The 13,008-nt window shown below is 57.9% G+C and overlaps 1 protein-coding gene across 2 annotated transcripts; it reads left to right on the forward strand.

Annotated features, from left to right (window-relative positions):
- The first annotated feature begins 1,092 nt into the window (after positions 1-1,092).
- Positions 1,093-12,735, forward strand: KHSRP (KH-type splicing regulatory protein). 2 transcript variants are annotated; one of them, XM_021676800.2, is made up of 20 exons: positions 1,093-1,341; positions 3,689-3,785; positions 4,434-4,472; positions 4,805-4,844; positions 5,960-6,009; positions 6,303-6,374; positions 7,184-7,241; positions 7,544-7,718; positions 7,850-7,948; positions 8,308-8,406; positions 8,546-8,648; positions 9,289-9,389; positions 9,498-9,642; positions 9,732-9,892; positions 9,975-10,084; positions 10,474-10,562; positions 10,641-10,841; positions 10,917-10,994; positions 11,073-11,233; positions 12,249-12,735. In XM_021676800.2, exons 1-20 carry the CDS (start codon positions 1,093-1,095, stop codon positions 12,255-12,257), a joined length of 2,136 nt encoding a protein of 711 aa, XP_021532475.2. In that variant the 3' UTR covers positions 12,258-12,735. The 2 variants fall into 2 exon arrangements, with proteins under 2 accessions (XP_021532475.2, XP_021532474.2); XM_021676799.2 differs by having other exon boundaries at positions 11,073-12,735.
- Positions 12,736-13,008: the final 273 nt, after the last annotated feature.

Raw genomic sequence — 13,008 nt, forward strand, 5'->3', positions numbered from 1 at the left:
ACAGGCGTGAGCCACTGCGCCCGCCCTTCCTGCAAGAGCTGGAAGCTCTAGATGGGTGGAGGTCGAGAGAGAAGAGGGCACAGGGGATCCCGGGTTTCCTGCTCTCCGGTCTCCCCATCCCCGGAAGCGCTCGATCTCTAAGGCTTCAAGCAGGCCACGTGCCGGGCCTACCCAGCCAGGCTCCAGGGGAGCTAACACAGACGTCAGGCCCGAGTTCGGGCAGCCGGTCGCCACCGCCCACGTCGGCTGCCATTCACTCCAGCTCCCGCTAATCCCCTCTCGCAGTCTGGTGGCTGACTCCGCCCCAACGCAACGGCGCTTCCACTGGCTCCCACCGAAACTGGGCGCCTTGATTTCCTTCATTCCCATTTGTCCAGACCAGTGTCAGTTCCGAACACCCACCCATGTCACTCAGCCATTGGTTTAGAAGTCAGGGATAGAAAAGGATTCTGGTTAAGAAGGGAAGCAATTAAAGTCCAAAGCCAACCTCATCACCCAGAACTCATCAGGGATTGGATTAAGCTGACTACCCATCTTCACAAGCACCGCCCCTCACGTGCACTCATTGGCTTGCGCCCACGACTATCAAACCGAACGCCCTCCCAGCCAGTCCAAAGGAGTCTTTCACTAGGCCCTGCCTTACAGTCCACGTGACTCTTCGGAACCGTCAATCTAATTCTGAAGCCGCCCCGCGAATCTGGAACTCGCGCTTCATTGGGCCTCCTACCTTCGCAGATCCCCGTCATTTGCCCGCCCAGCACCGGCTACTCGCAACTATTGCCTCTGAGAGCTGTCGGTCACCCTGAGCCTCCCGCCCACTGACCCTCGCTGCACTCCGATTGGCCACCTCCTTCAGAGCCCGCGATTGGTGTCCGGGGTGCGGCAGCTGCCTGCCACTGGCCCGCGAGAGCTGTCCGTCACGCCGGCGGCGGGAGGGGGCGACCCTCTCCCCCCTCGTCGTCTTCCCAGCGGCTGGGTTCCCAGAGTGCTCTGCGGCCGTGTGGAGCGAGGCCTTGTTCCCGCGTTGAGCCGCTGCCGCCGCCGCCGCCTCCTCAGCTTCAGCCTCCGCGCCAGGCCCGGCCCCGCCGCGCCATGTCGGACTACAGCACGGGAGGACCCCCGCCCGGGCCGCCGCCGCCAGCCGGCGGGGGCGGGGGAGCCGGGGGCGCCGGGGGAGGCCCTCCGCCGGGCCCGCCAGGCGCGGGGGACCGGGGCGGCGGCGGCCCCGGCGGCGGCGGCCCGGGCGGGGGGTCGGCCGGGGGCCCCTCTCAGCCGCCGGGCGGAGGCGGCCCGGGAATCCGCAAGGACGCGTTCGCCGACGCGGTGCAGCGGGCCCGCCAGGTGAGGAGGCCAAAGGCCTGAGGGGCGCGCTCGCGCTCGCGCACAGGCGGGGGAGGGGGCGGGGGTCATGTGCGCGCGCGCGCGCGGGGTCGTGGAGGGGGGGCCGGGGCCGTCGCGGGGTCACGTGGGCGGTAGGCGGGGGCCTGGCCCTCCCGCGGTTCCTCGAGTGGGCTCCCTGCGGGTGACCCCCCTGCAGGAGGTAGGGGCGCACTGGGGGTCACCAGGAGCCGTCCTGGATGTGCAGGTGCCCCGGAGCTTGGGGACGCACTTTTGGGACTCCCTCACCCCCCCGTCTGAGGACACGCCTGGTGGCAGAGGTCCACCTTACCGGGCGGAGGGTCTTTACCGTCTCTTTCATATCAGGGCAAAGGGCAGATGTGTGTCCCCAACTCAATCCATTTCTGTCCCCTTCCTAGGAGGAAGGGACATTGTGGGGGTGGGAGGGACAGTCCTTTCTCTTGAGTCGGGAAAGTGGATGGGGGACCTGTCTAGGGCTGAGCACTTGGGTGAGATGGGGCAGATGAGGATAGGGACTGGCTTTTGGATGGTTTCGTGGCTTGAAAGCGTGGTCTGTGTCTTTGGGGGAAAGAGGGAGGGTCTCCCACCACCGTGTCTTGAGGCGTGATGACAACAAGGAAGTGTCACGTGCTTCTAGGACTGACCTCTCCAGCTCCATTTGCAGCCTCTCCATGGCTTGGAGGGGTGGGGGTCGGTAGAAAGGGAGGACTTTGCCGCCTTTCGGGAAACAGACAGGCTCCAGGGCTGTCCCAGCGCCTCCGGGGCTGGAGACTGGCTCCTCCCAAGGTGGGAGGTCCCGTTAGGTGAACGCCTGTGTTCTGGCCCTCTGTGGTCTCTGACTTCCTCACCTTTGGAGTTGGGTGGGTTCTAACGTGCATTTGGTCTGATTGCCCAGGGAACTGTCTTGATTATGGGACAGCTTGAACGGAGGGAGCTGTTGCTGTCAGTTGGTGGGGAAAGGCCCCCTGTGGGCATCCCATGAGCTTTGGCTCAAGGGCAGTGTAGAGTTTTCTGTGGAGACTGGTGGAAAGGGAGATTCTTTAACCCAGACTCTGATTTTAAGTTTGCTGGATTGAGGTTTCTTTAAATTTGCTCTTCACATGTCTGAGATGTAATTTGTATCCCAGAGAGTCTTGTTTTGGGTGTTTTGTTTTGATTTTTGAGACAGAGTCTCTGTCACGCAGGCTGGGGTGCACTAGTGCAATCTGAGTTCACCACAGCCTCCGCCTCTTGGGTTGAAGTAATCTTCCTGCCTCAGCCTCCCAAGTAGCTGAGATTATAAGTGTGCACCACCACACCCAGCTAATTTTTGTATTTTTAGTAGAGATGGGGTTTCACGATGTGTCTGCCAGACTGGTCTCGAACTCCTGACTTCCAAGTGATCCTCCCACCTCGGCCTCCCAGAGTGCTAGGATTGAATTACAGGCATGAGCCACTTCGCCCAGCCATCCAGAGAGTCTTGTTTTGGTCAGATGAGGATTTCATATACCTTGAAGTGATCACTTTTCTCAAATTTTTTCAATAAATTGATACAAAGATTTTGAGAGTGAAGGAGGTAGGAGAAAGTTGAACTCTTCAGCATCCCAGGAGAACTGAGCTAAAAAAAAAAAAAAAAAAGACCAACTGGTTATGTGAGCTGGGGCCACTGGTAGGAGGAAGTGTCTGAAAGCTCCTGGAGACGACCTGGGGACCCTCCTTGGCACCCGAGCCTCTGTTCCTTTAACCCCTAGGACCAAGTCACTGTGGATTATGGGCTGGGCACAATTTTTTGTCTGTTTTTGTGAGACGGAGTCTTGCTCTGTTGCCCAGGCTGGAGTGCAGTGGCCACAATCTCGGTTCACCATCAACTCTGCCTCCAGGGTTCAAGCGCTTCTCCCGCCTCAGCCTCCCAAGTAGCTGGGAGTACAGGCTTGAGCCACCAACGCCCAGCTGATTTTTTTGTATTTTTAGTACAGACGGGGTTTTACCATGTTGGCTAAGCTGGTCTCGAACTCCTGACCTCATGATCCTCTCGCTTCAGCCTCCCAAAGTGCTGGGATTATAGGCATGAGCCACTGCGCCCGGCCTGCTAGCCACAATTAAGACACAAATCCCAGCAGAAGGGAAGAGGGGAATTTTGATATTCCCGGATAACTGGTGAGAACCTTGAGGCCTGGGTTCAAAACTCCTCCTAGGATGTCTTAACCAACAGACCCTTCCCTGAATTGGAGGGCCAAACACCACGACTTGATGGGCTTTTGTAACCAGGAGATGTTCTGAGAAGTTGAGCTGGGCGCCATGGAGGGTTGTTTTTTGTGGTAATTCTTCTGTGCTTACTACTTTATTCTAGATTGCAGCCAAAATTGGAGGCGATGCTGCCACGACAGTGAATAACAACACTCCTGATTTTGGTTTTGGGGGCCAAAAGAGACAGTTGGAAGATGGAGGTAACTCCCTGCTGCTGCCTTTAGTTGAGGAGGAAGGGCTGGGGGCAGAAAGAGGTGCTTTTGTTTGAGTGTGGTTCAGAGTGGGTGGGTGTCGCTGCTGTTTGGTCTTTTAAAACCTCAGCATTCCCGGCTTTGTTAATTCTTTTTGTTCCATCTGCCATCCTGAGCTATCAGGTGGCAGAGAGGAGGGCAGATTGATTGTGACTGGGTCGAAGTTATAAGTTCCCAAGATGATTCCTCCCCTTCTGGGAGGCTGAGGCAACCTGGAGCAGTTACTAACGCTTGATGTGAAGTTAGCCCGGCCCTGGGGCACGCAGCGTGACCCCAAGTAGCTGGTGTAGCCAGTGATCAACTCCTGACCAACTCTACTGTTAACCTGGACACCCCTTCCTGCTAGGGGCAGGTCCTGTCCTAAGCTGGGAGGACTCAGGTGCCTGGTGGTTTTGTGTGTTCTGAAGGTTTTTTTTTTTACTCTGAGCATTGGTCAAGTCTGGCTCCCCTCTGGGGCGGGTCTCTCTTAGGCTCCTGTCTCAACTCTAAGGGTGGGGATAGAAGGGGACTATTTACCTTGGACATGTGGCACCAGCATCAGGTTTGAGGCGGCCGTGGGTGGGTGGGTGCTGCATCTGTCGTCCTCTCTCTTCCCAGATCAACCGGAGAGCAAGAAGCTGGCTTCCCAGGGAGACTGTAAGTCCAGGGGGTCTGCAGGCGGACATGGCTTCAGGGGCTTGAGGTTTTTCAGGAGTTAGGAGATACAAGCACTGAGGAGGTAGCAGCTCTTTACAGAGGCCCCTGGTGCTTCCATTCTGGGGCCCATACATTTGAGGGATCCTAGGACCCCTGAAATAGAGGCAGATGTACTCTGTGCTTTTGTGGGGAGGGGTCCACAGCACACATCAGGCACTGGAGTAGGCTGGGACCATGGTGCCAAGCTCTGCCCCCTCTGCCCCTGGGGCAGGCAGTGCCAGGTACCCGAGGAGGAGCTAAGCCAGTCTTTGCTTTGGGTTTTCTCTCTGCAGCAATCAGTTCTCAACTTGGACCCATCCATCCTCCCCCAAGGTAAGCCATGGTGGAGCCCACACAGCTTTCTCATCTGTTGGCCAGCAGACTGGCCTTTCTTGCTGACTTTGGGAGGGCTCTGTCTGGGTGCTGCAGCTCTCAGGTTTTATCGGCTATTGACAGTTGACCAGAAAGTGCTCAGATGGAAATGAGGCAGAGGAGCTGCCTCCGTTCCTCTTACCCCTTGTCTGTAGGGCTGTGGGAGGAGAGAGTCGTGGCAGTCACTGTGGTGACAGCATGGTCTCCGCACCCTATGGCTTTCTCCGCCGGGGTGGGGACTCTGAGCAGCACAGGTGTCTTCTTAGAAGAGGCTGGGAAGGCCTTGCTTCCCTCCCTCATGCATCTTCTGCAAGTGCTCATCCCACTCAGTGCTGTGGAGCTCAGGGCTCTTTGCCACCTTTTTGCCCCCCAGATGGACTGAGGTGAACCTGATACAGGTCAGTTGTGAGGGGTCGTTTTTTTTTTTTTTTTTTTTGAGACGAAGTCTTGCTCTGTCGCCAGGTGCCAGGCTGGAGTGCAGTGGTGCGATCTCGGCTCACTGCAACCTCAGCCTCCCATGTTTAAGCAATTCTCCTGCCTCAGCCTCCCAAGTAGCTGGGACTACAGGCACACACCACCACGTCCAGCTAATTTTTGTATTTTTAGTAGAGACTGGGTTTCCCCATGTTAGCCAAGATGGTCTTGATCTCTTGACCTCGTGATCTGCCTGCTCGGCCTCCCAAAGTGCTGGGATTACAGGTGTGAGCTACCGCGCCCAGCCAGTTTTTCTTTTTTCTTTTCTTTTTTTTTTTAATGGGCCAGTAGTTTCGTAAAGTACTAGGAAAATAAGATGAAAAGGACATACGGCCAGCTTATTTAGAGATGAAAGGCATAGAGTGACTCTCAGCTTGCTGTGAAAGTGTCTCAGCGATGGAAAGGCACCAGGCCACGGGCCACACTGCCCCAGACCAAGCATCTCAGGGCACAGATGGGGTAACTGAGGTCTCAAGAGGGTTTGTGGCCTGTCTGGTCAGATTCTGCTTAGGCCTACAGCAGCTGTGGCTTCATGTAGCCCTCCCAGAGCTTCTGTCCTCTCTTCCCACTTGTGGACTGACCTTTGGTGTGTTTCTTTACAGGACTTCAATGACAGAAGAGTACAGGGTCCCAGACGGCATGGTGGGCCTGAGTGAGTCTGGGTCACTTTGGGTGGGGAGGCCCACTCTTCCCCAGGACTCTGTCCCAGGAGGAATTGTCCTGTGAGCTCCTGCCACAGCGCAGAAGCTCTGGTCTGAGAGGGCTCCTGTGTGCTGTTCTCATTTGCCCCTCCTTCGTCCCCTCCGGGCAGAAGACGGGAGCTCTTGGGATGACTGCTGCCCTCCTGAACGTCAGAGGGGCTGGGGCCCCAGCCACGAAGTCTCCTCAGGCCCAGGCTCCCTTCCCTCATCACGCTTTGCTTTTCTCTTTTTTTCCTCCACCCAGTCATTGGCAGAGGAGGTGAACAAATTAACAAAATCCAACAGGATTCAGGCTGCAAAGTACAGATTTCTCCAGGTACAAGACCATCAGGTTCCTGCCAGAATGGGGGCCGGGGTTTGGCCCTTTGCACTTCCCTTTAATTACTTAATTTCCACGGGGACTGTGGACAGCAAGTGAGCTGGCACTTGTTGGTGCTTAACTACGGACCAGGCTCAGCACAGCATCTCACTCCACTAGTACTTCCCACGGGGTGCAGCTGTGACTATTTTCAATGGGTGGGGACGGACTAAGGTGGCAGGGCTAGCACTGCACACAGGGGCCTGGTTGCAGACACCGAGCTCCGAGCCACTGCCCTGCCGCCTGAGTGAGAGCACCCAGCAAGACTGCGCCAGGCAGGGTGATGCATTGGAAAGAGTCATTGCTCTGAAGTCAGGCCCAGGTCCAGAACCCAGCTCTGGCTGCATATCTGCTCTCAGGCAATATAGTTATCTCTTTGATTCTCAGGGTCCTGAGTTGCAAAAAGCCTGCTTGGCGGAGGTTCTGAGGCTTCACTTGGGTGTGTGATATGTGCTGTCTGTAGAAGAGGCTCTGGTGGTCATCACTGGTAGTGGAGGTGGCCAGGTCCCAGACCTTCTAGAATCTGCCCTCCCTCCACCTCATCCTTTTCCCTAAAAGTCCTGCCTCCCTTCCTGGTCTTTAAGCTTCCCGACTTTGGTCTTCCATCAGGCAGCCTCCCAGGTGTTTAGAGGAAGTAAACTGATTTGTCAGGCTGCTGAATGGGACAGAAGTGACCCTTGGTGGTTCTGAAAGTTTCTTGATGTCCAAGGCAAGCCTTTCTCTGCCCGTGGGCCAGGGAGGGCACTGACCCTGTCTTCTCTTTCCAGACAGCGGTGGCCTACCCGAGCGCAGTGTGTCCTTGACAGGAGCCCCAGAATCTGTCCAGTAAGTCCCCACGGGGCCTCTCATTGTGATGCAGGAGGCAGGCTGAAGTCCGCTCTGTCCTTTTGAATTGAAAGTTGGGAGTGACTCGCACACCATGTCCTCCACTCCTGCCTGCTCTCCAGAGAGCCACATTAACAGTCTGATTCCCTGGCAGTCTAAGACCTGGAGCCCAAGCAGCCCCAGCAACTGGCCCTTCTTCCTTGTCATCCTTGCACAAGTTGGGATCACTTTCCCTTTGAGCTGGGTGGGCCACCAGACCAGTACCTTTCTCCGTTGGTGGCACCCGCTCCTCCCCTTCCCAGGAAAGCGAAGATGATGCTGGACGACATTGTGTCTCGGGGTCGTGGGGGTCCCCCAGGACAGTTCCACGACAACGCCAACGGGGGCCAGAACGGCACCGTGCAGGAGATCATGATCCCTGCGGGCAAGGCTGGCCTGGTCATCGGCAAGGGCGGGGAGACCATTAAGCAGCTACAGGTGAGGGCAGTGCCAGGTGGCTTCCTCTGCATCCACATGCCCACCCCCTCCCTCTACCACCACCACCACTAACCACAGCAGCCCAGGAAGTCCTGGGAGAGCCCAGCTAATGGTTAACCTTGGTTGTAAAGGAACGTGCTGGAGTGAAGATGATCTTAATTCAGGATGGATCTCAGAATACAAACGTGGACAAACCTCTCCGGATCATTGGGGATCCATATAAAGTGCAGGTGAGCATGCTCTGTGGTGGTCGGAGGGTTCCAGAGTAGCGTGGACAGGTTGGCAGGCCCAGTGGCCTGGGGGTCTGCATTTGGCCAGAGAGGTATGTGCATGGTTGTAACATGGTGAGACTTACAAGTGCGCTGGCTCGGAGGGCGGCCCTGAACCTTCTCCCAGTGTGTGTGTGTGAGCCAGCGGCCTCACCTCTGACCTTCCGCTTTCTTACCTGGAAACAGGGCTGCTGGTAGTGCCTGCACATTAAAGTGGCAGGTGGAGAGCTCAGTAGGGGGTGCTGTGCTGGGCTCAGCCAGGGTTCATGGGTCCCTAGCTGAGGGCTCACCTGTGGGGGCTACCACCTATGTGTTTGCAGCAAGCCTGTGAGATGGTGATGGACATCCTCCGGGAACGTGACCAAGGCGGCTTTGGGGACCGGAATGAATATGGATCTCGGATTGGCGGGGGCATCGATGTGAGTGTGAGCCCCAACTTTACCCACCCCCCCACCCCCCATGGAGGGAGGGGCCGGGGTGAGTGGCTTCTCATGGCCAGTGGACAGCAGAGGGCAGCAGAGCTGCAGGCTGAGCTACCCCAGCCACCACCCTCCCCAGGTGCCGGTGCCCAGGCATTCTGTTGGCGTGGTCATTGGCCGGAGTGGAGAGATGATCAAGAAGATCCAGAATGACGCTGGCGTGAGGATACAGTTCAAGCAAGGTCAGGGCCTGGCCCACCCTTCCCCTAGCCAGCAGCCCCCTTGGGGAGGCAGGCTCTGAGGAAGCTGGGCACCGTGGTCAGTCAGGTGGTCTCCTTAGAGCGCCTTGTTGCTCCTAGTCCAGCCATCAGAACATGCCCAGTCCCTTTCTTCTGGGATGGCCGCATGAGAGGGTGACATGGGCTTTCCAAGTCTGGGGGGATGTCCCTATCGTAGCTTTTCTTCCTCCCCCCCACGTTGAAGCCCATCCTGACAAGACAGTCCAGGCACCCCACAGGCTGGGTCAGGTCACTCTACCTCAGCTCTGGGCTCTTGCCAGCTCTCAGCCAGTCTCTGAGCAGCCTGCCGTGGGGAGAAGGGCTTCTCTAGTTTTCAGGTTTATTGTTCTGTAAAATCTCACGGTGCTGGGGGTGCCGGGTGCTGGAAGAAGCCTGAGCCACCTCCTGGCTTGGCCGTGGGTTTCCTTCTCTGGGAATGTGGACCGCCTCCCCGTCAATTCCTGAATGGGTGGAAGCTGGGAGCAGCGCTACATGTCTGAGATCTCATACCGGCTTGGTGTCTGCCCTGGAGAGGCGGTGTTGCAGGGCTCTAGGGGTGGGCTCTTTTAAACTTGTCTCTCTGCTCTCTCGGTGCTGGCCGCAGACGACGGGACAGGGCCCGAGAAGATTGCTCATATAATGGGGCCCCCAGACAGGTGCGAGCACGCAGCCCGGATCATCAACGATCTCCTCCAGAGCCTCAGAGTAGGTGGCCCTGGGTGCTGTTGGGGATGATGGCAGGGCCCCTAGGGCAGTGCCATGGCCAGACCGGTTTCCAGGGCTCATCCTCTTCATCTTCCCCTTGTCTTTCAGAGTGGTCCCCCAGGTCCTCCAGGGGGTCCAGGCATGCCCCCAGGGGGCCGAGGCCGAGGAAGAGGCCAAGGCAACTGGGGCCCCCCTGGCGGGGAGATGACCTTCTCCATCCCCACTCACAAGTGTGGTCTGGTCATCGGCCGAGGTGAGCGTGGCCCCCTGCACCCTGTCCCTTGCCCCCTCTCCCCTGGGCCACCACCACAGGCCACCTTCACCTTCTGCATTTCAACCCAGGTGGCGAGAACGTGAAAGCCATAAACCAGCAGACGGGAGCCTTCGTGGAGATCTCCCGGCAGCTGCCACCCAACGGGGACCCCAACTTCAAGTTGTTTATCATCCGGGGTTCGCCCCAGCAGATCGACCATGCCAAGCAGCTTATCGAGGAGAAGATCGAGGTGGGCTGGGGAGGGCTCTGGGGGCTTGGGCTCACAGCCTGGATCCTAGCCCACTCACCTTGGCCACTCTCCTTCCCTCCAGGGTCCTCTTTGCCCAGTTGGACCAGGCCCAGGGGGCCCAGGCCCTGCTGGCCCAATGGGGCCCTTCAACCCTGGACCCTTCAACCAGGGGCCACCCGGGGCTCCCCCGCAGTGAGTATCCCTCTCTGCCTCCTGGGCTTTAGGATTGGGGGGGTCACTGAGCTGGCAAGAAGTGCCACCTCCCTAGAGGTGCAGGTTGGGGGGCCTCGTCCAGTTTGCTTTTGTGGACACCGTCAGCAGGCTCTCTCCTGTCAACTGGTAAAGCACACGCCCCTTTCAGCATCTCTCCGCATACCTGGAAGTCTGGGGGCTTGTTTCATGTGCTCGAGCCGACACTGCACGTCCTTCATGTTGCTTCTCATCTAGGCCTTTCCCTGCTGCCTTGTTGAGCCTGGTGGTCTGGGTCTCTGGCCCCTCCCTACTCAAAGACATGTCTGTCCCAGGTGGGTGGGCTTCGGCCACCCCCGCACTGCTGCTCACACATCCCTTCTCTCCTGCAGTGCCGGGGGGCCCCCTCCTCACCAGTACCCACCCCAGGGCTGGGGCAATACTTACCCCCAGTGGCAACCGCCTGCTCCTCATGACCCAAGTAAGTGATGGGCCACCTGGGGAGGGTGGGCCCTGCTCTGTGCCCGAGTCTAACCTGGGGTATCCCTTCCTTCTGCAGGCAAAGCAGCTGCAGCGGCCGCGGACCCCAACGCCGCGTGGGCCGCCTACTACTCACACTACTACCAGCAGCCCCCAGGCCCCGTCCCTGGCCCTGCGCCGGCCCCCGCGGCCCCACCCGCTCAGGGTGAGCCCCCTCAGCCCCCACCCACCGGCCAGTCGGACTACACTAAGGCCTGGGAAGAGTATTACAAAAAGATCGGTGAGTCTGCAGGGCGGCGGGGGGCTCCAGCTCTGCCAGGGTAGTGGATTCTGACCTGTCTCATTGCCCCCACAGGCCAGCAGCCCCAACAGCCCGGAGCACCCCCGCAGCAGGACTACACGAAGGCCTGGGAGGAGTACTACAAGAAGCAGGGTGAGTGGCCGCTCTGCGGGGACAGAGGGGGGGACAGCCCTCAACTACAGCCTCTCACCTGGCTCTGCCCACCCACAGCGCAAGTGGCCACTGGAGGGGGTCCAGGAGCTCCCCCAGGCTCCCAGCCAGACTACAGTGCCGCCTGGGCGGAATATTACAGACAGCAGGCCGCTTACTACGGACAGACCCCAGGTCCTGGCGGCCCCCAGCCACCACCCACACAGCAGGGACAGCAGCAGGCAAGTGGGAATTGCCACCCTCCTCCTCCTCCTTTCTCCTTCCAACCCCCGGCCACCGTCCATCCTGCCTTAGTGGGTAGCGCCGGAAACCCCTTCCCCTGCGGGGTGTGCCCTTGATGCCTGCTGCGGGGGCCGTGTGGCCGGAGGTCTCCGGGAGTCCCCACGCACCGCCAGGGAAGCATTCGCTGGGTCCAGAGGTTAAACGAAGAGGCCTCCCTGCGCCGGCTGCTTGTTCCTGTGTGCCGCTGTCGTGATGCTGGGGAGCGCTGAGACTCGCAGGCGGGACTTCTGAACTGCTGGGGAGTTGGGGGGCAGGCAGACAGCACGGACGGTGGGCACCGGCCCGGCCGCCACCTCGCTCACAATCTGGCCACTTGGGAAGAAAACGTCTATTTTTTCCCCTTCTCTGCATCACTTTTTTGGTTTTTGTTCTTTTTATTCTTTTATTTTTTAAACCCATGATCTTTTTTCCCGTGTCCAAGTGACTGTTGCAGGCGGCCCGGCTCTGGCAGGGACTGGTGGGGACTTGGGAAGTGGCCCAGGCCCCTACCCCGCCGGGCTAGGCCTCCCATGCGCTCGCGCTTGCCTGTGTCCCGGGCTTGTCTGTGAAGTGGGCGTGAAGATCGTTGCCACCTTCCAACCTACCTCACAGGGGTGTTGTGGGGACACCGTGATCTCTGGATTGTTCATGTTGTTGTGCTGTGCCGGGAGCTGCTGCCCTCCGGAGACAGGGCAGCTCCCCTCCGACCCTAGCGCCTCCACCCTCTGCGGCCCGCTCCTCTCTTCCTGCTCTGTCCCTCCTTCTCCATCAGGGAGCAGCGTGACTTCAGCGAGTCCTGCCAGCACCTGGCTAGACAGTTAACAAGCACGTCCTTCCAGCCTGAGCCAGCGCAGGTTTGGGAGGGGCCTTCCTGGCCCCCCCCCTTGGTGTTCCAGCCCCTCCTCTCTTCTGCCCCCTAGTCTCCCACCCTCCCCTCCCCGTAGTGACCGATTCCTATCTCTTCCCTCTCCGCAGGCTCAATGAATCGAATGAATGTGAACTTCTTCATCTGTGAAAAATCTTTATTTTTTTTTTCCATTTTGTTCTGTTTGGGGGCTTCTGTTTTGTTTGGCGAGAGAGCGATGGCTGCCAGGGGGAGTATCAGGGAGCCCTCGCGGCACGCGGGGTGGGGGGGCTTGGGGGCGTGCCGGTCCCTCGCTCTCTCGCCCGTTCTGTGTCTGACATGCCTTTTCTTTCAAAATTGGGATCCTTCATGTTGAGCCAGCCAGAGAAGATAGCGAGATCTAAATCTCTGCCAAAAAAAAAAAACCTTTAAAATTAAAAAACACAAAGAACAAAGCAGAACTTAAAAAATTATATATATATATATTAAAAAGTCTCTATTCTTCACCCCCCAGCCTTCCTGAACCTGCCTCTCTGAGGATAAAGCAATTCATTTTCTCCCACCCTCGGCCCTCTTCTTGTTTTTAAAATAAACTTTTAAAAAGGAAAAAAACAGTCACTCTTGCTATTTCTTTTTTCTAGTTAGAGGTGGAACATTCCTTGGACCAGGTGTTGTATTGCAGGACCCCTTTCCCCCAGCAGCCGAGTGCCCTCCTCTCCTCTCCTGTCCTCTCCTCTCTCCCCTCCTCTCCTCCTGCCCTGGCTCAGCTCCCTCAGCCCTGCCCGCCCCCTCCCAGGACTGGTCTGTTGTCTTTTCATCTGCTCAAGAGGAGATTGAAACTGAAAACAAAATGAGAACAACAAAAAAAATTGTATGGCAGTTTTTACTTTT

Source organism: Aotus nancymaae, unplaced genomic scaffold (assembly GCF_030222135.1).
Source record: "Aotus nancymaae isolate 86718 unplaced genomic scaffold, 86718_ANA_hifiasm-v0.15.2.pri h1tg000028l, whole genome shotgun sequence".
In the NCBI taxonomy this organism is placed as follows: domain Eukaryota; kingdom Metazoa; phylum Chordata; class Mammalia; order Primates; family Aotidae; genus Aotus; species Aotus nancymaae.

Coding starts and splice junctions, on each gene's coding strand:
- KHSRP (XM_021676799.2), top strand. CDS start 1,093: ATGTCGGACTACAGCACGGGAGGACCCCCGCCCGGGCCGCCGCCGCCA. Junction 4,473..4,804: donor GCTGGCTTCCCAGGGAGACT/GTAAGTCCAGGG, acceptor TTCTCTCTGCAG/CAATCAGTTCTCAACTTGGA. Junction 7,719..7,849: donor AGACCATTAAGCAGCTACAG/GTGAGGGCAGTG, acceptor TTGGTTGTAAAG/GAACGTGCTGGAGTGAAGAT.